The sequence below is a fragment of the Malaya genurostris genome, chromosome 2 (assembly GCF_030247185.1).
Source record: "Malaya genurostris strain Urasoe2022 chromosome 2, Malgen_1.1, whole genome shotgun sequence".
In the NCBI taxonomy this organism is placed as follows: Eukaryota; Metazoa; Arthropoda; class Insecta; order Diptera; family Culicidae; genus Malaya; species Malaya genurostris.
The window spans coordinates 275,479,236-275,503,648 of NC_080571.1; the positions used below are offsets into that span (position 1 = coordinate 275,479,236).

The 24,413-nt window shown below is 34.6% G+C and overlaps 2 protein-coding genes across 3 annotated transcripts in view; both read right to left on the bottom strand.

The window, feature by feature from the left end:
- The window catches only part of LOC131430149 (protein Star), an 87,810-nt gene extending 69,220 nt beyond the window's left edge, over positions 1–18,590 (bottom strand). The window contains exon 1 of one of the 2 annotated variants that reach the window (XM_058594874.1): positions 17,773–18,590. Coding sequence is in view for 1 of the 2 variants with exons in the window: in XM_058594873.1 (XP_058450856.1) it covers positions 5,575–5,591 (17 nt within the window). In the remaining variant the exon portion in view is untranslated. Of the gene's footprint in view, positions 1–5,574; positions 6,426–17,772 lie in introns of those variants that run through there. The other variant, XM_058594873.1, reaches the window with a different exon arrangement.
- A 3,327-nt stretch (positions 18,591–21,917) lies between these two features.
- LOC131430151 (WD repeat domain-containing protein 83) lies at positions 21,918–23,586 on the bottom strand. The gene is made up of 2 exons (XM_058594877.1): positions 23,078–23,586; positions 21,918–22,890 (listed from the first exon to the last, which is right to left on the bottom strand). Exons 1-2 carry the CDS (start codon positions 23,142–23,144, stop codon positions 22,055–22,057), a joined length of 903 nt encoding a protein of 300 aa, XP_058450860.1. The 5' UTR covers positions 23,145–23,586; the 3' UTR covers positions 21,918–22,054.
- Between the last annotated feature and the right edge of the window lie 827 nt (positions 23,587–24,413).

Consider the following 24,413-nt stretch of genomic DNA (forward strand, 5'->3'; position numbering starts at 1 on the left):
CCGTAAGCGTTGAAGCATGCTTTTGTGGACTATCCGAATCAATCTGAATAAATTTGTGTCAAAGATTTACCTAATTCGTATCAAAACTTACGTGCTAAACTTACCGACCGACGAATTCGATATATTCAAATTTTGAGCCATTATCCCCACAGAATACAAATTACAGTGTGGATAAAATATTCATTGCCTTGAACCTTTCATTTGAACCTAGTTTTTTGGCAAACAGATTTTAAATTTTTTAAAAATTGGGCGCCATTTAATCACAACTTTCGCGGCTTTCGTAACCAAGGCCAGAAAATTTACAAATTGAAGCAAATTTTAGGAATCTAATTCCATTCCAGTTAACCGCACTGAAGATATCGTTTGAATATTCTGTACGAAATTGACGTGAGTTCTATTCATGGAGTATTGGTTGGTCATTCTAAGAACTTCAAAAACCGGTACAGTTGAATAACAAGAACAAAAAACACTAAAATAAATGTTAATTCTTGCAACACATATCATAAACTATAAATTATAATATATTTATAAAATAATACTAAATTTGCTGGTTAGTTATATATATGCCCTAATTAAAATTCTCCTGTAAAAGCGGGTTTTCGTTTTTTTTTATTTCTAGCGTGGAATAAACAAGAATCTTTAGTGTAATTTTAGGGTGGATTAAAAAAAATCTTTTATGTATTTTATGTTGAGTCATTTCGCTTCCCAGTTTCGATTACTCGTAGTTCCGGTGGATCCACATCCTTGGAGTTAAAATGCTCTAAACTAGCTTTAAACCATTCTAGTATGCTTTTAAAATAGTGGTTTGAAGTTCCAGACAAAATCCAGACAAAATAGTTGTTTTGCTTTATGTTGTATCAAAAACACCATAAGATGTTTGTGAACGGATTCAGTTTTGGTGGTTCATGGTATAATGAGAAATTTTCTTAACTTTCCAAAGATTCAGATACCTTGCCAAATGAGATTTTCATTGCAAATTTTTTTTTTTTGATTTCAAACGCTCCCAGTTTGAGCTAATCTTCTCCGCTGAAGTGCTATCCTGACATTTGTTGGAGGTCTGCTATGAAGCATGTTTTGTGTTTCATCACACAGTAATTCTATCTAGTCAAAATCTTCGTGTAGAGCAGGGGTTCCCAAACTATTTTGGATCATCGACCCCTTTACTAAAATTAACTTAGGCCTCAGACCCCCATCAACGAATTCTTTGAAAATTCAATTTCTTTTGCTTTTTTTAATATTGATGTAAAATACTTACCGATTCCTGCGGATGGTTAAATAAACACAACTTTTTTAGCGTAAATATTTCAAATAACAACTTATATCAGACAATAGGGGGTCGATTTCTACACCTATATCGACCACTTTGAGAACCCCTGGTGTCGAGCTTCCTAGAACTGGTGTGGCAACAGATGACTGCCAATTTAACGGAACAGAGGAATGTTATCAGCTTCAGTAGACACCTTGTAGATAAACGAAAAAATATCTACGGTGTTCAAAATCGTTCCGAAGCTGTTCGCTGTCTCGTTCGATTCGTTTCCACATTATTTCCATTTTCACTTTCACGTGAAAATTGAACAACCCATTCCACTAGTGTTGAGTTGCACTGTCAAGTAACAGATGGCCAGATGTAGACTACGCAGCGGCTTCATTCCCAAAAATGTAGAGCACACCAGTTCTCCATTCCTGGTTGCTCATATAATGCGATCGATGCTTATTTGAGTACGAACGAAAGTGTACTGAAATTGAAACGCTTCGTGAAAGCATCATTCACCTTCAATGTAAATTATTGATTTCGAAGAGGAAAGTAAATCTTAACGAAAACGAAGACTGGAGAAAACTAACATACCAAAACAAATCACGACGATGACGAACAAAAACAAAACACAGAAGATAGAAAAGTTGGAAAACAAACTCCTGATCGTGTCACCTTTTCTTATTCTAAATAATAACAAGAACAAACCAACCTATGTTTGTGGAAGACAACTCAACAGAGCAAACAATTAACTTCGTGTTATTGGTCTAACCGCAGGTGATACCCTACTAGTGACGTTGATGAAGAGCTTCAATCATACATCTGCTTAATTGTTGAAATCGAACTGCTGAAGTCCTGTAGTATCTCAATCTTAATTATTGAAGAAAATTGTAATATATCAGAAAATAATTTCAAAAGCAACATCCGACGGATTCCAAAATGGCAAACGACATTTGAAGGACAATTGGGCCCAATGATTGAAGTTCATGTTGTTTTCGATTAATGCCGAACCTAACCTAACTGTTATTCAGTACGAACTCAACTTTTGTTTCGTGAAAATAGATTGTTTGAAGAAACTACAATGGGTCAGTTGAAGATTTTTTAAGCGAAAACGACATCAGTATTCAACGCCATCTTGGTTTCTAATTTACCCAATTGTATCAAATAGAATTATTTCACACATAAACATTGTCAGCCACAGTTTGAAACTGCATAGAAGTCCTTTTCAGGCGGAAGATACGTACCGCACAAAAAATCGCATATCTTCAGAAATCCGTGCAAATAAACGAAAAACTATACACATCTTTTTTTTGCTAGCAAATGTCTTGAAAAATTCATGAAAATCGAGTTGTTGCAGTGTTCGTCGTGTCGTCGGTTTGACCCTGCATTGAAGTCCTTTTCAGGCGAAAGATACCGTACCGCAAAAAATATCGCGTAACTTCTGAAATCCGCGCAAATAAACGAAAAACTATACACATCTTTTTTTTTTGCTAGCTTATGTCTTCAAAAATTCATGAAAATCGAGTTGTTTCAGTGTTCGTTACCAAAGTTTTCGCGACCACAAAAGTAAGATATTGTTTTAGTATCCGATTTGACTGTTATTTGGCAAAATTAAAACGTTAATCTTCGCGAAGATGGATCCTCCGGACAATGCGATTGCAGGAATAGTATTTCATGACAATGTCGCCTGCAAAAAGTCTTAGCTAATTGTTCCCAATGCATTCCAACCAGCTGAATGGAAAAACTTTCTTTAAGGGGCGGGTAGGGTCTGACACTTTGGAAAAATCATTTATTTTTTTCTTTGTTATTTCTTATAGTAAAACATTCCAAGAATATTCTGTGAAATTTTCAAGCCTATCGGAACAAAACTCAGCAAATTATGAGCCTTCATCTTTGTTCATCTTATACTGCGAAGAAATAACGGCTCGACCCACAGGCCCAAAATTTCTACTTCGATTGACTTCAAAACTTGACAAAATATTCTGGAAATATTTCATTACAACAAATTATAAAAGAAAACATATGATGTTTTGAAAATGTTAGGCCCTACGGGCTATCTGGAGTAATAAATTGTTTCCATTGATGTTATAGATAAAAACTTTAAACGCGTTTATCTCGAAAGCAGGTTTTGAAAGTTCGTGTCCATCGTTATTCAAAAACTACTGCACCATTTTTTTTTTCTAATTTTGCACACATTTTCTACATATAAAAAACAGACCCCAACGTTTTGCTTTTTATTGTTTGTTACTTTGAGGAGGTTTTACAGCTACAAAATGGCGGTTTTTTTCGTGAAAAATCGTAATTTTCACTTTGAACCACCAAAAATTTAAATGAAAATAAATAATGAAACAGACACGTTGGGGTCTAGAAAAACTTCTGCTCTAACAATGTTTCTTTGATTAGTCTGCGCTGAGATACAGAGGACACCGCAAATCATGATATTTGAGAAGTGTCCTCAAAAATACCTCTTCACCGACTTATTTCTCAATATTTTTCCACGAAAAAAAAATACAAAATGTTGTTTGAATGATGCTTTTTATCATGCAAAACATTTAAATTTCTATTTGTTGAACGAAAATTCTGGAGAAAATTCGCAAAAATGATGATTTTTTTTCATCGTAGGTAGGATCTACCCCCTTCTTGAATACTGCGTTATTACACGTTTACAGTCAATAAGGCGGTACTAATGGAAGCCAAATACTAATATTGTAATAAAATCGTATACAATATTTTTTCTTTGGCTCTAAGCAGCAGTTCCGCAGAAAAAAAAAATAGTTCTAAAATTGTTCAATACTGCCGTTATAGCGCCGCGAATGCACCTATTTTCAACTTACCCTTAAAGCCAATCTATCGAACAGAGACAGGAGATCTCTCTCTCACTAATAGTTTTCGTATATGAGATGACTACTAGAGCTGAGATGAATGCGGATACCGTTACCCTATATACTGACAGCATTTCCATGGAAGAAAATATCAACCAGTTTTGTAAGATCGTTTTTAGGTTCTTAAAAGCACCATTTTGTTTTATTTTTTTTAAACAATTAATAAGTTCGAGTGCGTTTTCTTTGAGTGCAAACGGCGTTCAAAGCGAATCGAACAATAAGTCACATTTGCTATTGAATAGATTTTGCTCTTGCTAGTAACTGATTGTGTAAAATCATAGGCCCTTTTTCTTCTATCGTATAATAAGATATGATCTAGTTTTTATGGGGCTACCACGTTTGGCATAATGATCATTTGGCATAACAGTCATTTGGAATAAAATATCAACCTGCTGCATAATAGAATTTGTTTGAATTTACTGCGATTTTGAGAGATCTAATGCGGCTAAGACTCATCGTTTTCAATGACCTGCTGTCCGACCTCGCTGCCACTCGTTCGGACTTAATTGAGGGATAACTCCTAGCTTTGGTTAATCCGGGCAAACGCCCTTAACTAGACAGAGATGATTTCTGCTGGGGCGCCAAATAACTACTATGCCGCAAAAACCATTATGCCAAACGGCGTCAAATGATATTATGCCAAACGAGCCGCCCCCAATTTTGATCCTTGGTTTTTTCTTATGAACAGTGAGATCAGACAAGCTAGCGTGATGCGTTTTCCACCTTGATTGCGAAAGCTTGAGAAATTCACTTTTCAATTTATTTACTAATATCACTGCTGCAAATTTCATCTAAGATGACTGAAAACACGCGATATTCGCGATCAAAAACTTATCACTATCCCACAAAGAAAATTTTGAAAAAGCACCCAAGTTCATAATGTAGTTTGAACAAAATACAAAATAAAATATTCGCTAGTTACTGATTTAGCAAGACATCTGCAGTTGTAGAAGGAAAGCTATGGTTACCTAAACGGCTATAAGCTAACAACTTTAGAAGACCAAAACACTGCAAAAGGAAGATAGTATACTGAAAACATTGTTTTATTTAAAAAATTGCATCAAGAATCCGTATAATTGTGTGACGACTTAAGCATGATCTACATAGTCTGAAGTCCATGGCTGATGTAAGTAATACTAATGATTTTATTTTATTTATCCCACAGTTGTCATCATGACACACAGTTACAGTAACGTTTTGGTATATGCCCGGATACATAAATGAAATAACTACAATGTTGAAAATTGTATGAATTTCAAAGTTTGTAAAATGATCATGATTACATGAAATGATGAGCAACATGTTCGTCAAGTATGCGAATGTCGAAACAGTAAAACTTATTTGTAAAACATTATTTTGATAGATGCGTTCGCATTATGAAACGGTCACAAACGATAACTAATCGGACATATTGAATAGAAAAAAAATGATAAAACTTACAAGCTAAATATCGTCATCCTGTTCGGCGCGATTCAGTCGGTTATCGTCTGCTGGAAATCAATTAGATCTGTCGGCCTGAAGCTGCTACCGTGACGGCTACTGGCTCTACCAATCACAGCTTTGTGTTTGGAAATAAACAAATCAGCCACAAACGGTTTCACTCTCGCTATACTCGCCAGCCAACGCGCTTCCTCCCAACACCTCCCCACGCACGTTCCTACTCTTCGGGGTTGCGGTACTTCGACCACTATTCTCAACAGGATCCCCGCCAGTAAAGGCGATCGTATGATGATTTGCACTGGCTACTGCGTAGGTCTCGAGTTTACTCAATGAATGAATCAATTCGCTAGCTCGATATGGACCAGGCACCACAAACTCCGCTCACTAGCCGATGACGTTATGTAACGTTACTTGACTCACACTACATTCCATCCAGATATAATTGATAAAACTTATCGGCAATACTATTCCTCACTGGTACACAATGCAGTCGAAAATATACCACTTTTCATTGACCTAAATAGTCGGAGCCGGTGGGCCAATCACACCCAATAAAGCAGATCCTCCTACACTATGGAGCTACCGACACACGAATGCTTGGAGTGATTTCAGGCAACGGAACGTTTCCGACTAAACGTACGAAAACGGGGACAATTTAAATCGTAAAGTTACGAGGTAATTTCTAAAGAAGGCCACTTTGAAACTGACGACGATTCGCGCGCGTCTTGACTCGACGGAAGAAGAAGTGCTACTAAATATGTGATACACAGAAAGGAAGGAGAGAACGGCGCGCGAGCGACAACAGAAAAAAAAACTCGAGACGACGCCGACCGTTGTTAGTTTGGTGCTACGAGTTGACTGGAAATTAACTGAAAGCGAAAAGACGCACCAAAAGTGTACACGTGCTTGTATGAGTGTGAGTGTCTCGCATTTTACCGTACACGACGTTGCTGGCTACATCAAGCTCTGAAGTAGACTGAAAGTACCCGGCTAGATTGGTGCTGGAGCGAAACTACAATGATCCGAAAAGCAACCGAACGAAGCAGGAGTAGAGGTTGCAAAAGTGCACACTGCAAAATAAATGGAGACCTCAATCAATCCATCCCTGCAGCCGTTTAGACGATCGTGTTCCGAAATTATGTGATAATGACAGAGATAAACTGTATTGCAAGTCACGGGTGCGAGAGCATCCTGAGTTTAATAGAGCAGAAGTAAGAGATTTTCAAATTAGATATTGTTTTTGGACATACAATAATATATCGAGTATATTATGTTTACCTTGAACTACTAGTGCATCAAAACATTTTAGGCGTTCCAGTTTGTGTTATGTGCACGTAACTTTGTTTTTTTTTTACGTCTTCGACGCATTAGTACATTAGCAGTTTATGTTAGACTGCTAACGCCACCTAATGATTTAACATAAACTGCTAAGCTGGAAAGAACGAATCCTAGTGATGGCTTTCTAGTCGCCAACAGTTATTTAGGGCTTTTGATATCGCACGGGTACCGACTTATGCTAATGTGGTAACCCTCAGTCTAATGGACTGATGAGTCGAAGACGAAACGTTCAAAGGCGGGTGGGTAATGTCACAGACATAACAGGAGGACGTGAATACGAATAAAACTTCCATGCTTCCTCCACACTCCCGAGTATAGACAATCGTTCGCAACTTTTATCGCTTCGCTTCGAGAATTCTATACTAAAGTACGACTTATTGACGACAAACATATTCTACCGTACAATTAAAAAACACGAATTTTGTAGATTAAGATACTCAATAGAGGTAAACTTCGCAAAATCAATTGAGAATATAAAAGAACCGATTTACGGAGTTTATCCAATGTTTACAACTGTTAGTTTTTTTTGCCATCATTTAATTATCTACACCAGAACTAAAATTTTGGACCAAGACTGAATTCTGGAGCTGGATTCAAGAACTAAATTTAAGATTTGGGACTGGCTCAGAATTCGGTTGCCAAATTCAGGGTCGGAATCCTAATCAATAAATCAAGTCAAAAATTTAGCTCTTGAATTATGGAACTAAAATCATTTTCAGATTCCAATTTTGTTCTAGAACTGAGTTTTAAACTTGAATTCCAAAGCTTAATAAAGAAACATCCAAATTCCATGTTCCGAATTTAGTCCCAGCATGCAGGTTCTGGAATCTGGAAATGATCGAGGAAACTAAATTTAGGAAATGAATTCTGCTTCAGAAGTAAAACTGACTTCAGATTCGAAGTTCAGATCTAACATATATAACGCAGAAACAACAGTGACAACACGTAACGAATTGCATGTATTTAGCAAACAATAAATGGATTTGTCTCTTTCTCTTCTTTTCATCATAGTTTTTTTCATTATTCACTCATGTTCAGAGCGCGTTACAACAATTTCACAAAATTTTGTTGATTTAACACCAAAAAAATTGTCAACACACTAAAGAAAAAATACACTAAATCAAAATCGTTATCAAAAATATTCGATTCTAAAAAAACTTTACTTTTGTTCATTGAATGTTTGATGATTAATTGGTGCATTTTTTTAAATTTATAATGAAATAAAAAGAATACTTTAAAAACAAAAAATATTAAAAAACTATTGAGATTATGAAAATAAATCATCTGATTTGAAAATAATCATCATTAATTTTGTTTATAAAAAAAACAAAAAAAGTTGTCACCAACAAAAAGAAAAATAACACTAAATCAAAGTTTTGGTCAAAAAATATCCGATTCTCAAAAACAAACTGATTTTTTTTAAATATTTGATGATTAATTCGTACTTTTTGCCTTTTTTTTAATATAAAAATAGGTATAGAATTCACTCAAACTTTAGAAAAATTTTCCAAGGCCCGTAGGGCCGAGTGTCATATACCAATCGATTCAGCTCGACGAACTGAGCAAATGTCCGTGTGTGTGTGTGTGTGTGATCGATTTTGATGAAACTAGTCACAAATGGAAGGTTTTGAGATCGGATGTTTAATTGAAATTAGAATATGTTTTTAGACTTAGATTCCGCACGGTAATAGCTATCCAACAAGCCATAGATTGTACAAATCCGTCCATTTTTAACGAAAATATCGGTATTTTTGTTTAAGCGACTTTTCACCTTACTCCAGTAGTAGAAGTTTTAAGCGTTTGATGATAAAGCGATGTTTCGGAGCAAAGTAAAACACGATTTTTAATACTGTTTTATACAATTGTTTCAACAACATTCAATATTTATATTGATTTATACTGCTTGCACCAATAATTGCTGAACATAACTTCTTACACCCTTATATTATTCGAAGAAATTCGTCGAGAGAAGCAAATTTGTGTGTGAAGAATAATTTCAATAATTTGAGATAGGAGATGACTTAACTGATTTCTACTAACTTAGACTCATATGAACAGTTCTATGCTCCCATATAAGGTTTCTGTATTTCATTTAGATCCGACATCTGGTTCCGGAGCTACAGGATGATATATGTAATGAAATTAAAATAATGTCACTCATTTTGCTAGTTGATGGCCAAACCAATTTCGTCCATCTAACGTTCAAATAAAAGGTCTTCAGGTCCCATAAAAACTGCTTGGGTTTTAATCAGATCCGACTTCCAGTTCAGGAAATACAGGGTGATCAGTATAAAAATTTCACATAAATTTATCGGATTAATCTGGTTCACATATTTTGAGAGTAGACGACTAAATAAACATTTTTCAGTTTTCGATCCTGGAAGGCACCCAAAAATTTTATTTGCAACGCACTACGATTTCTCTAACATTTTCTAACAGTTTCGAATCTAATGAAATGATTTACAATCCATTAGGCGAATTCAACTAACTTCGGTTGCACCGATTTCCGGATTCCGTTTCCGAAAGTATCGTGAAGAGAGAAGCTAAAAGAAGGCCAAAACGAATTAAATAAACAAAAATACAAATTAAAATGAGTTCCCATACAAAACTGGTGAATTTGATCCGGTTCCAACTTCCAATTTTGGGATTACAGGGTTGGAAGTTTTTCAAATTCAAACCGTCATAGAAGATGACGATATTAAACATTCTTCAAAGTTGGGCCCAAAACTACTTCAATTTTTTCCTCATACTTTTTCATGGGCATACGAACTATTTTTGGTTATGCTGGTCTCTAAAGTACCATAAATAATGACAAAAACTTTAAAGAGGAACCTACTTCTAAAACTCGTGGATTGCTTAATCGATTGTCACACGTTTAGATTGAAAGCATTTTAAGATTCATACAAATTCTGTCATCGATTCGTGTTGCAGTTAGAAAAATTTTAATTACAATTCATTTTAAACGACGGTCTTTAATTAATTTCATGAAAACTAAGCACACCGAAGAATATTCACGCGAAAAACACATGCTGATTAATAACAAAAGGTAGCATCTCACTGTTAGGTGGATTAAGCACGTTTTTTTTTCAATATTCACTCATGCTCAGAACGCATAACAACCATTTCACTAAATTTTGTTGATTTAAAACAATAGAAAATTGTTAACACCAAAAAGAAAGAATACTACCTTGATCAAAAAGTTACCGGAATCACCACTGTGTGGCGCTCTCAGTCACCCGATTAGATTTTTTTAGGATGCCACATCTGTCATTGATATTCTCTCAAATTTTCAGTTTAATACCTGGACATTTGTAAAAGTTACGCTGTATTGAGTGCATGTGCGATTATGCGTGTCCTGGATTTTGTACAATTTCCAAAACGAAATTGAGTTTGCAACAACGAGTTTGGAGTTAACTGTGCGTTATAAACGGTTTCAATGGTGCGACGACATTGCAAATGTTAGAAAAATGTTTGGGTAACGATACCCTGAAATAAAAAAAAACAGTGGCGTACACTGAATGAGCCACGACCGATAAACCACGTCGTTTTCAGTCGACAAAGAAGGATATGCTCACAGTTTTCATTGATTACAAGGGTGTTGGGTATCATTAATTCCTTCCACAAGACCAGACCGTCTACAAGGAGTATTATTAGGGCGTTATGAGACGTTTGCGTGAAGCAATTCGCCGAAAAAGACCAGATTTGTGGGGAACCAACTCGTGGATCTTGCACCACGATAACGCACCGTCACATTGCCATTCAGCAACCACCTAATTCTCCTGATTTGGCTCCTTGCGACTTTTTCCTATTCGGTCGACTCAAGAAACCGCTCCATGGAACACGTTTCAGCACACGAGATGAGATTATGGAAAAATCGCAGATGGCTCTGATGACCATACCGAAAACTGAATATAAAAAATGTTTCGAGGATTGGATCAAGCGCTGGCATGAGTGCGTTGCAGTTAATGGGGAGTACTTTGAAGGGGACAATGAATTTGGTTTTGATGAATAATCTTGTATTTTTAATTTTCTGAATAAATTCCGGGAACTTTTTGATCAAGATAGTACACCAAATCAAAATTATCGTTAAAAATATTCTAATAAAGTGTATGCAAGAAATGTGCATTAGTGCCTTTCTTAAATTTATATTGAACTGAAAAATACTTTAACAAAAACAAATAATAAGAATCTTTTGAGATTAGGAAAATAAATCATCTGATTTGAAAACAAATCATCATGCATTTTGTTGATAAAAAGCAAAAACAAAAAATTTCACCAACAAAAAGAAAAAATGCACTAAATTAAAATCATCGTAAAAAATATCCGATTCTCAAAATCTGAATTTTTTTTGCAAAAAATGTTTGATGATTAAATCGTGTCTTTTTAGTTTATATTGAACTAAAAATTACCTTTAAAAATAAAATAATAAAATCCTATTATTATTATTAAGGGGGGGTTGGGGTTCGATTTTTTACATTTTCTTGTAGTTTAACATTTTTAAAATATTGTGTAAAAATTTCAAATCCATTGAATGATTCAGTGTAAGTTACCTAAACATATTTTTTTGCTCACTTTTTGAGAAAAGATATTTAAACGCGTTTTTCTGAAAACCAATCCGACAAAATCTACTGAACCGATTCTTTTCAAACTTGAAACATACTTTCTTGGTATGAAATGCTCACCCCTACGTTTTTGAAATTTTTACATTTTCATATATATTAGGTAATTTTTCACCTCAATTGACGGAAAAATTAGTGTAAGATCGGGATTTTTGCTTAAATATGCCACGAAACGTTTAATAAATCAAAATAATAACTTGAAAACGACGAAGGGGGAGAAATAACTTTTAGTAAAATTAAGAACATTTTTGAATTCAGATAATTCTACGCCGAGTTATCGTGTTCACCGCGCAACGTGATTCTCAAAACAGATTTTGGGGAATGCTCTGTTACCGCCTTATTTTTTTAAATTAATATATGGAAATTCAACTAAATATTCTTCAAACGATGCTTGATAATGTAAAAAAAGGCTGAATAAATTTGCATAAGCTGTTTCTTCGTAAAAAATTACATATAAAAGTGTTTTTTGATTCAAATTATTCCTTAATTAATTAATTAATTCCAGAGTCATAGTTTTTATTTCTAAACCTGTAATCTGAGCCGAAATTTTGAAACTGAAGTCTGAAAGGTTTATTCTGAAAATGAAGTTCTATTTTCAGTTTCAGAATTCAGTTCTAGAATTTCAATTCAAAATTCATTCCATTGCTGCTTCCGGTTGAGGGTGACTGCTCTCCACGACGTCCGAAATGCGAATGAAAGCACGACATGAGCGTTCGAGTCATAATACCATGCAGATGGTCTGTTTTCACTGCTGTTTGTGGAAGATCCTAACCATGACGTCCAGTTCCGTCCAAAGCATAGGAAGAAATGATCGATTTACAAACTTTATGCTCTAACACGTCGGAACTGATATGTACCTGACTACCTCAAAACCGTCGTCGCGGGTACGAGTATGGCAAACAAGCGTGATGAGTTTTCCTCATTGTTTCCAAAGGTTCGAGAAAACCTAATTTTTTAGTTATCTCACACTGTTAAAAATTTAATCATAAATTCAATGATTCCTAGTTATAGGGTAAGTGGTTTAGCTTTAATTGTTAGTTTTGATTGTTAGTTTTAAATGTAAATGTATCTGTTGGATCATTGTAATCTGTTGATAGAACATATGAGGAGACTTTATGCCTGCTGGAAGGAGAGATTGCTGTATTTCATCTGCATCGGGCTTTTCCTTGCTCCCCAAATAAATAATAAATAATTCTTCCACAGCGCGAATTTTGAATTTTGAAAATTTTGAACCGTTCAGAACTGTATAGTTCTAGCTCTACACTATTTCTATTGCATTCTGAAAAACTACGACTGTGACAAAATATAGTTATTAACACACTTTCTCATAGAATTCAATCACTTACATTTCTTTTGAAAATATTAGAGAACTATCGTTCCTCAACAACGAACTTTTGTTCGCTCATTCTTCCAGAAGAACTTTTTCTGTTGCACCGTTCGCAAACGAATTGCCCATCTCTACTCCAGAGTCAAGAAAGAATAGTTGAGTAGCAACCGTTCTACTAATTTGATCGATTATGGACTTTCCATTGAATGTGAGCGGATTAAGAAGAATTTTACCGTGTTCTCGCACGAATGATGAACGATCCTATTGACACTAATGGCGTTTTCGCTTGAAACAAATCCTTCCTGGTCGAGGTTCGAACACACTACAACTGGTTAGTAAGATCAGCACCCTATGCACCCTATGTGGACCCACAAGTGACAACCTTGTTTAGAACAAATTTACAAAATAATACAGACTAGTTCACTTCAGAACCCGGTCAACTTAATTATTATTTTGCAAAGCCCTTCGTAGTTGGATACAGTTTTGTAAAATATTATTCATTAGAATCCAGGATTCATCATAATGAACGGCGAAATATGTTTCAAGATAAAATTTCAGTACCAGAAGGTCTATGTGGCAACAGGTCGAAATATATGTTCAACGAAAATAAATTAGATTCGACAAGTAAGTTAGTAAAAAGTTTGGCGTTCACCAAAGTTTACAAAGCTGCTGCGAAGTTTTGACAAGAGTTGGCTTGCTGCCACTGAAATCGAGAGACACTTCATAGGAACCTTGACAGAATGGATTTGGGAATTATTATTCGGAAGCTGCAAAAGACTCGAAAAAAACTTACATCTAAAATTAAAAGATGATGAAATAAAATGTTCGCTGAATTTAATTAATCAAAACCAAACCGGAACAATAATTTTGCTGTTGCTATAACAGAAATGCTGCACATGATATCGCTTCTTAGGGTTAAATTGAAGGTATTGACTCGGAATTCATCGCAATCCGTTCATTGTAGGCCTACTCGACCTCAGCAAAACAACCAAGGAAATGGTGAAATGAAAAACTAACGAAAAACAATTTACTTCCAGTTCGCCAAGACTTCTGACGACTTCTGCAATAACGGGAGTTTCCGGCAATTGACTCCAGATTCAGTTTTGAGTTTTGAATTTTACACGAGAATTATTTTTGTCATTTTTAATGATGACTAAGTAATGATGTATTTTAAATTTGATAGAAAACTCGTAATCACGTAATCACACCATACACGTTCATTAGAATGGTATTGTTTTTTAGTAATGATATTTTAATGACTCGTGTAAGGGCTGCTAATTAATCACTTTCCATCCATATTCAGAATTTATTTTCTGCAATCGTTCAAACTTTCAAAGCATAAAAATTCGTCTAACAATATGCAAACTCCTTTTGAAATTTCAAATTTACGTTATTTTTGACAAGTTTCATTCCAACAAAACACTGATCCCCAACTGTGGGTGTGTGCAATAGCGGTACGGTTGTAGCATAAACAATTATCTCAGAGTGTACCTTGCTTCTATGTTACGACTGGAGAAAATGAAACAAACTCCGCTTTTCTGAGTAAATATGCACGCTTCAATCATCATCGTCATCAACCAGTAGCACGATACTTACTCAAAGCGTAAACACATCAAATCACTTGATATCACCAACACCGATACACGCATGTTCCTATAGATTCGTATCCAAACGGTAAGGTATACAAAGTGGCATCATGTAAATGTATGTGTGCCCACTAACGTTATTTGAAGTTTATTATACAAACGTAATTCTAGTATGACTCTACCTTGCCGCCCTTTTGATGCTACCGAACTTGGCGAAGGACACAAAAACCAGATCTTAAAATTACTATACCAAAAACTTTTTTTTTTCATACGCAATTTTTTACTCGATGAGGTTTTCCAAAATTGTGTTCTTAGATTATTTATATTATCAAAATACTAGTTTTTCTTATGGTTTTCCAAATGGGTAGATCACTTTAAAAATGCATATTTGATTTATAGGTACTTCGCAAAAATGACAATTTCCGTTTTCGTATAAAATCTGAAATAAACTATCATTTTACTATAAGCAATTGAATTGCTTTTGATCTGTAGAATCAAATTGTAGTATTTATAAGATTAGTTTGCATCATGAAAATTATTTTAGCTGTAACTGTTTTGTTTCTAAAAAACACACTTACCGCATTAATACCAAGTGTTGGTTTCATGTTTTAGTTCAACAAATATTATTGAAAAACAAAGATCAATTCAAACAGATTTTTCAATGGTGTACTATTGAAATGTTAAAACGACGTTGTGTTACATGTTTAAGTCAAATGTTTCCGAATCAATCGGTAATCAAACTATATAAATCCATCGACAAAAAACTGTTATAAATCAGTGTGCAAATTTATAACAGAAAAAGGTACGCGACTAGTTTTGTATGTTTTAAATGACACCCAGCCCCGCACAACGAAGAGTTAATGCCAAAAAATTTATATGTGCTCAAATTAGATTTATTTTGTTCTATTGAACTCTTGAAAAAGCAATACACTTTTTGCCAATGAGGTTTTTTAAAATAACCCAAAGATTTCATCTTCTTGGACACCATTCTATACAAATTACAGTGTTCGACTGTATTTGAAGAAAATTTCATGCATAAAGTGCATTTGTTTCTGAACAACCAGTCTTCAATTGATTTGATCCCTCCAGCCCTGCAAAATAAACGGTCTTCATACTCAGAACAAAAATGCATAGTTTCATCCAAATCAAATTAGGTCGTTCTTGATTTTACCACCCTTACTGCTGTCATAATGATATATTGAGTATCTCTAGAGACGGGTTGCATAAAAGTCGGCTTCTCGTTTACACCTAAGACAAGACCTGACAACTGGCTTCTTATTCTTCCTTCCGAATCATCCTTCTCGCCATTTTCGCCCTGTGGAATAAATACCAACGATTCGGTTACAGTGTAGCCATATTTTCAGATTTTTTAATAGCTATGCTAAGAAAGAAATATTTATTAAATTTGAATTTTTAGACTCGGTTTTTGATTTGAAATAAACATGAAAAATGTTTTGGTGAATGCATTTTTTTATTATTTATTAATGCTTAAAACAATTAATTGAGCGTTGATGACAAAACACGAAATATCTCATGTTGAACGCGAAATCGAATCCATTGTTAACGTATTATTGAATCTTTAAGAAACCAGAAAAAAACAAGTTTGGATAGAAATGCTTAGTGTGACCAAAGTGTGGAACACAACAGTTCATTCTTCTCATAAAACTAAACACACTTTCGAGTTTACACTAATTTCAAAAATCGTTTTTGGTTACAATTTAATTCACTAAAAAGAAAAACGGCTTGATGCTGATTTTAATTACATAGTGCTGCCACTATAAACTTTTATTACAAATAAGATTTAAAAAAAGTGAAACATTCCATGAAAAATTTTTTTTTGGTAAGTTAAAATTATACATTTTAATAAACTTGTTTTCTGATTTTCTTTATACTTGGCATCATTGCTCGCGTACCCTGCAAAAGTTTTTTCTTTTCACAATGTGCGGGTAGCAACATCAAAATCAGCCAATCAGAAACTGGTCCATTTTGGAACAAAAGCAGCCACCACAGTTGTCAGGTCTTGTCTTAGGTTTACACAATGCTGTTCATAGTTGAAGTCTGACACGTACAAATGATATCAGCTGTTTTTCAAAGATGGGCGAATCTAACAAAAATAAACAAATCGAGTTTCGCTCACCTACCAATAAATGCTTCAAAATGCTACATTTTTGCCTAAAAATTCGGATTCTACAAAAATTTCAATATTTGTAATAAGAACTATACAGGGCGAAACTGTCATTCCATTTGTTTACGTAAGTTTCGCCCGCCATGTTCCATTCCAACAAACAGGGCGATACTTCAATCGCTAGTAAGGAATGGCGAAACCATTAATTTTCTTTATTTTAGATACAAAAATACACATAGGGGGTAGCTTTATAATTCACACAGGAAGCATAAAAGTAAACAAATCGAAAAAGGGCGAAACTCCTTTTATGTTGATTTATTCAGTAGATATAGAAGGAAAGTGGTAAAATTTGCATGTCTTTTAAAGATGAACCAACATCGTCTAATCAAAAACTGATCTGAAAATATACGAAAATTTCTAAATAGGATTTGAAACCAAAGTCGAAACATTCATCGAAGTTTTTCTCCATTTGCTGTCAATGTTAGATTTGAAAAATTCTTTGAAAAACAGCTGATATATCAAATTTATCAGAGCACTGCTCCCAATGGCGCAAACCTTAAAAACTACTTTACGTCTGCTCAGCGGTTCAAATTGAACTGCCGAGTTTAGCACTAAGCAGTTCAATTTGAACTGCTCTGCATTGATGAGTCAAAGACGAAACGTAAAAAATAATAAAAACGGTTATGTGCTCTAGCACAAAATTTGGCAAACCCCTAAATGACTGAAAAAGTAGAATTTTCAAAAGTTAGCAACGCATAATTTAAAAAATATCTACTAATTACTGCAAAATGAGCTATTTTTAATAACTGTTCCATTGGGTGACACTATGAATATTCTTGTTGTTAAAATTTATATGAATGAAATTCCCTATATTATTTGCCTGAAGTGAACGAAGTTCAAGAAAACTATATTTCACGTCATTCTACAAATTATTTTGACCAAATTGAGTTCTTTGCTGCACTACTGTTCGGTACTATTCAAGTGTGCATGTTTACCACACAAACAACAACACTTTCTATGTGTTTGTCTTTTTCCTTCATAGCATAAAATGCAAAACTCTCCATAACACCAACACCTCCAAAAATGTGTATTAACATCACTCCGTACTTTACAGGACAATGACAGTACACATTTTTTTTGTTAGAATATATTGTTATAAACAAGTTAACTAGTCCATATCTGAGGACATGTAGTACGACTTACCTCTAAGGCTCCAAAAAATTTATACCTAGCACACTTGTAGGCAAATTAATACTAACTACTTTATACAATAAAGTACACTTCCGAATCAGATTATTACTAGTGATTTCAGTTCACATTCGAATCACTCATAATTTGAAATTTGATACTGACATTTTAGTAACTTATACCGCAATAAAATTGTTCAGTTAGATGTAACAAACGGTTGAATTCAGGAACTGAAAACTAAGCAACGAACCTCGTTGTTCCTAACGAAGGATCAAAAAAATACATGGTTGCCTATTTGTAGAATGCACATAACGCACACCTTGGAAGATCTATCTTTTTCACGAGCTACCGAAATCGCGAATTCTGCGACACAATATTTGCAATGATTTATTTGTTTTCTCAAAAGTATTCTTTCACTACACTTCTATTTAGATCACTTTTACCCGATCCGTGGTAATATAGCAAGCAACCACCGAAAACTAGTTATATTCAGTACATAACGTCCAATCCGTCCAGTCGGCACGCAAATAAATTTCGTAGAAAGAACGCTGAAATCATCGAACCGAATCAAGTTGGCCAAGACCTTCATACGCTAAAGTGCATCTTCATCTCACTCGCTCCTGTGCCCTGGCAGAGGCGCGGGTCTGTTTGTTGTTCCTTCAGAGGAGCGCTTGCACACAAAAGGCTCGTACCTTTTCTCTTTCCCACCGCCGAGAAGGCTGACCGAACAGTAACACAGCGATTTAGGGACACTCACGATTTTCAACATATTCACATGAGAGTATGCCTCGGAATGTGGCGATATCAGTGGCGTGCCTTAAATGAGCTCCAAGGCGGCTTATTTGCCGTTTCAAAAAAGAGCATTGATTATTTACAAATAATTGTCAGCCAACTAATTTACCTATTAGACGATATATGGCATCTGACGGTTCATAAACTGCAAGCTGCCGAAATGATCGGAACAAAACCACCACAATCTCTTTTCCTGCTGTGGATTGCTATTCCTACACACATTTCTTTTCGACACAACTGCTCGCGACTAGGTATGATAACCACCACCACCATCATCATCGTCATCATCAAGAATCCAACGAACTGTGAAGCAACAAGGAAAACAATTATACCCCTGTACTGCCAAAGTGAACCGAATGTTCAATTCTCACCAATTCAACTAGAAGAGAAATTAATAGAGTAACTCTATTATGTTGATGTAAAGTAACTCTATTATGTTGATGTAAAGATTTCCTGTACAACAAAATGATAAGTTCCGTTCAGAGGCGGCATGTTCCATGAAATTGGGGGGGCACAAAATTAAATTTTGCAATATACAAAACATTTTTATAAAGGGAACGGAGTGCTTAGAGCAAATAAAACGCAACCGATCACAAACATTTTCATGCAAATTGAGTAGTGAAAATCATAAGGCAAATCTTATGATGCATAAAATATCATCAAAATCACCATTTCATAACTCGGTTAATTTTTCAAAAGGGCGTATGAGCAAGTGACAGTTTCTCTTTGTTTACTTTCTCTTCTATTAATTACCAAGCGGTTTCCACGTTTATCACTCAACTCTGCATGAAATGATACCCGAAACTTTCGATTTTCAAACAGAATAGTGATATCAAAGAAAATCTTTTTAATCACATCACAATAACCGAAAGAGAGAGTGATTAAAGAGAAACTGTCACTTGCTCATACGCCCTAATGAATGATAAGATTAATATGAAATATACCTGAATAAAAAATATTGTAGAAAAACAATACGATTCGCTGTTACAAAACCTGCCAAAATTTTGCTTTGACCATTGAAAAATATTTTAATGTATTGTTACACACTATTCAATTAATTGTGAATATGCTTTTTACAATAGAATGTATAGCTTGTTAAGTATCGTAAAAATTCAAATCATAACATTTTCTCATATAATGTTTTCTTGGAAAACCATCAATTGCATATTGTTTAAAACACCACGTGTACAATAAGTTCAATTGTAGAATTGTAGAAACAATATATTGAATCGTTGGAAATGAAAAAAAAATTTGTCAAAATACAATAAAATGTATTGTAACCCATATATCTAATTCACATCAATTGTTTATGCTTTAAAACCAATGGTTTATTTTTTTACGGGTATACCTCTGCAATATACATCTCATCTATCACTATTATAGTTTTCATACGAACAACTTATGAATTCCACAGTGCATGAGAGAAGTTATGTTTATCAAAGAAATTTCGCACAATGTTCCAAAAAATTTCGTGTGAATTTCATAAGGATTTTTATTGGAATTCCAATTTTCGTGACTTCATTAGGCGGTCTTATGATTCGCATACGATATATTCTTGTGGCTAAAAACCATACGAAATCATTATGAAATACCTTTTTTCCTGAGGGTACTATTCTAGTAATAACCAATATTCGAAAGTGGTAAAGTATAGCACATTTCACATTGTAATAAATAAGTTTAAAAATTTTAGTAACTGTGTTAAGAAATGTAAATGATTACGGAGACGAATTACGGAAATAAAAGAAAAAAGTTTTTTATCATAAGATATTTCCAGCAAATTTAAAATATTTATAGCAGTTGTCAAAATATTGGGAGGGTATCCCGGAAAAAATATATTGTAGAAAAATAATACGATTTGCTGTTATAAAACCTGCCACAATTGTACTTTGAGCTTTGAAAAATATTTCAATGTATTGTTAAACACTATTCAATTAATTGTGAATATGCTTTTTTCAATAGAATGTACAGGTTGTTAAGTATCGTAACAATTCAAATCATAACATTTTCTCATACATGTTTTTTTGAAAAAATCATCAAATGTACAGTTTGCATATTGTTTGAAACAATATATTGAATCGTTGGAAATAAAAAAAATCTTGTCAGGATACAATAAAATGTGTTGTAACCCATATATCTAATTGTGAATCAATTGTTTATGCTGTAAAATCAATGGTTTATTTTTTTACGGGATGGCCACTCCAATAAATCTTTTGAAGGGGCAAAAGTGCTGTTTAAAAATATTTGAACGTGCTCATCCGACTGTTTTATCGACAGTTTCAAAAGGGATAGAAAAAATATAAATGTTTTACGCTGCTCTCGTTTCATTCATTTAACGTTGATTTCAACGCTATCGTTGAATATAAAATGATCGTATCCTAGAGAAGACCTCCTGTTTTATCCAATTGAGCTATACCTGTATTTCAGTTTTTCATGCATTTTTCCTCATAATATATTCCACATTTGTACAACTTTACAGAAATTACAAACCTCAGTAATGGTTCAGCAAAAGTTCTTTATGATTATTTTAATCACCTGCAATTATTTGCTACTACAGCATATTACAAAATGACAATATACCACAAACGAATTTCCAGACATGACAGTCACGATCTTTTTTTGGCGCACATCTACGGTCCTCCGTGAAACTGGCACCAATGGTGATAAATTGGTTGCACTGCTGAGTTCCCATCATCGCATTCATAATGCAAATGTCAAACCGTGAGAACCCTTTCGATACGTTAGCTCATTTGTATATATTGAGATTTCATGGCACACTTTGGTCGAAATGATAACAATGCAATTAATCACGCGCTCCGCCAAGCGGTGAGTGCGGTCATTTCAGAAGGTACCGGGAACGGACCAGATTTTTATTTAATATTTGTAAGCACATACATGTCTTTATTATTTGTCTTTGAATATACTACATTGCCACAACTAATCATATCATCTGTGTACAACACTTTGTAATTGAACGAAAATCGTGTTTAACGTTGAATCAAACACATACCGTAACAAATGAGATTACCACAACACAAAAGATTTTTATATAATTTTAACTACACCAGTTGCCATTCAGATCTTACGGTCTTACGTATCCGAAAATAGTAGTAGATAAGTAGGAAAATTGTGATTTCAAGAGTGTGCAAAAGAACCGCCTGCTGTATATTTAAAACATGGCAAACCCTGCGCTCCCGTTAGTTCTTTAATCCTTTCACGACCATTAGACTTCCAGGAAGAAATATATCAGTACAACACAATATTTTAGCTATCGTGGGTGTAAAGTACGAGAATATCACTAGAAAAACATAGCAGGGTGTATAAGTTTCCTATGATTTCATGGGAAATAAATAAACGAAGAGTTGGGTTTATTATATCGTAATCTAATTTATTGCTTTAATTGCTTTAATTATCAGAATAGTAAAATTAATAGTTAGTTATGGTATTCTACGGTTTCGTGTACTTGTTTAGCACAAACGGACGTTGCACATAACACATTTGTTATGTTTCAATTGTCGTCTTCATCTGAAGGATGCCCCCAAACCTCGATTTTCCTTTTCATGGCTAACAGTATATCAGTTCCTGTTGGTTGCGGCGCCAGTGAATGAATTACTTTGGTGTCCATTTGTAATTTGCGCGTTTCGGTACCTTCCAGTAAATCCCAGATGAGAACACAACTATCCGAAGAACCCGAAATTATATTGGTATCATTTTGAATAACTCCGCATTCTATGTGATAATCTTCCGTTTTATGTCCCTTGTATTCAGACAACAGTTCCCCAGAACCGGTGTCAATTAATCGAATCGCACTATCCATACAAGCCGCTAATATACATTGGCCGTCCTTCGTTTGGACAATGTAAGTTATTGGAACGCCAACTGTGTCGCAGGTGAGTTCACCGGCTCTTAAGTCGTATTGACGAATGGATCCATCCAAGGATCCACTGATGATCTTGTGTTCCGTAACGACTAAAGAAGTTATACAATCTTTTGCTTCACGCATAGTCTGTATGGGTTCGGTATTGCGCGTTCGAACATCCCAGCACATCACAGTGTTATCCGTTGAGCCTGAAACTGCAATCGACGAATCTTCGTTGAATTTTACACATTTTATCGCACCGGCATGACCTCGCAACCGCCGAATTGGCAAGCCTTGTGAAACATCCCAATATATGACGCTTTTGTCTGTTGACACAGATATCATGCCGCTACTATCGCAGCTACCGGCAGCGTCCAACACTTCACCAGCATGTCCTCCGTAGGTTTTCAGAAGTAACCCAGTGAGTGGATTCCAGAGTTTAATTTTTTTGTCAGAACCACAGGTTAAGCAGTATGAGCCATCAACTGAAATGTATGGAAAATTTTATCACAAATGAGCGCCTAAAAGAGATTCAATGCCTGAAACAACAATTTAAAATGATAAGCACAGATGAGAGCACTTCCTATATTTTGTATAATCTTATTTATTCGAAATTATTGAACTAGCTCCACGAGTCGGAGTATAGCTAATTGAGAGATAAAGAAAATTTACCATTATAACGCACCGCTCTAACGGCTCCTTGATCGCAGTTCAATACATTTTTACGAACCAAATCCATCTCAATTTCAGTAAGAATTCTTACTTTATATTGATTCGTAATAATTGTAGTAGGTAATCAAAGAACATTTAAACTAACGTTGTTTGATTCTTGATATACTGAAAACCTAACTGTTTTTTTTCCTTTGTGGTGTCATTTGAAAACGGCTAAGACCGCTCAAGGCCCACCTTGCCGAAACCTAACAGTTTATACTCAATAGATCAAATTGCAACAATTATAATAATTTGTCATTAAACAATTTCATCACAAAAAAATAAACAGATTTCTACCATCACACTACAAAAGGGCCTAACTACAAATGAGAACCTTTTCGTTGTTTACATTCTCTTTCGATTATTGCGGAGTCATTATATACAATTTTCCAATATTAATCAAAAGCTTGTGGTTTCGACTTGAAAGTTGTATGAAGAGTTAAGCGTCTAATATAAAATTATTCCGATATTTCACGAAAGATAAAGTAGACAAAGAGAAACTGTCATTTAAAGTTAGGACCTTTTGCTGTGGGACGATAGATTCACAAGGTCTTTTGACATCTTACAACCCATCAAAAACAAAACGATGGAATCGATAAAACAATATCGTTTATGCAGGGTCTAAATGGCACCATTGACACCTCGATAAGAAATCAAAAATACACTGCTACAAATCAACACTTTTTGTTTTTTAAATGCATTTCAAGTTTCAACAGTCGCACTATGAAATCCAATGCACTCAATTTGTGCTCAGACCGTTTCGGAGCAACTACTTGTTAGAATGAATGGCTGCTCATGTTAATTTAAGAGCTTTTCTTTTTTCGTGTGAACAGGAAAAAACTTTTCGAAATGAGAGGAATGCTTTGTGAAAAGCAAACTTTTCATTCGTTTGTTTTTCATGTTTTACATTACATTATTGTGTTTCATTGATGTATTTTTTCATGTTTTATCCTAAATATTATTTCGTACTTTTATATTATTTACACTAACTATATTCAAGACAATTTATTAATTTTTAGTTGGTTTGACTTAAAGTCGCCATAAGTAAGTTCAGCTTTGCAATAACTGAGTGGAAACATATATTGAAGAAGCCAAATGAATTAGAAATTCACAGTAAACATTATTCTCCGGAAAAGATACGCTCAGAGGCAAAACTCGAACCTGCGTCCTGCCATTGCAAAATTATATTAACGAATTTTGCCATCACCTCGGCAAACATTAAAACAACTGAAATTCTCGGTATTTTTATTTGACAGATAATTTGCTTTTACCGAGTTTTTTCGGTTTCGAGAAAACT

Bases quoted from the DNA above. Each gene is read 5' to 3' on its own strand.
- LOC131430151 (XM_058594877.1), bottom strand. From the start codon at position 23,144: ATGGATTTGGTTCGTAAAAATGTATTGAACTGCGATCAAGGAGCCGTT. The intron at 22,891-23,077 runs GTAAATTTTCTT...CATACATTTCAG, and splicing joins TAGAGCGGTGCGTTATAATG to TTGATGGCTCATACTGCTTA.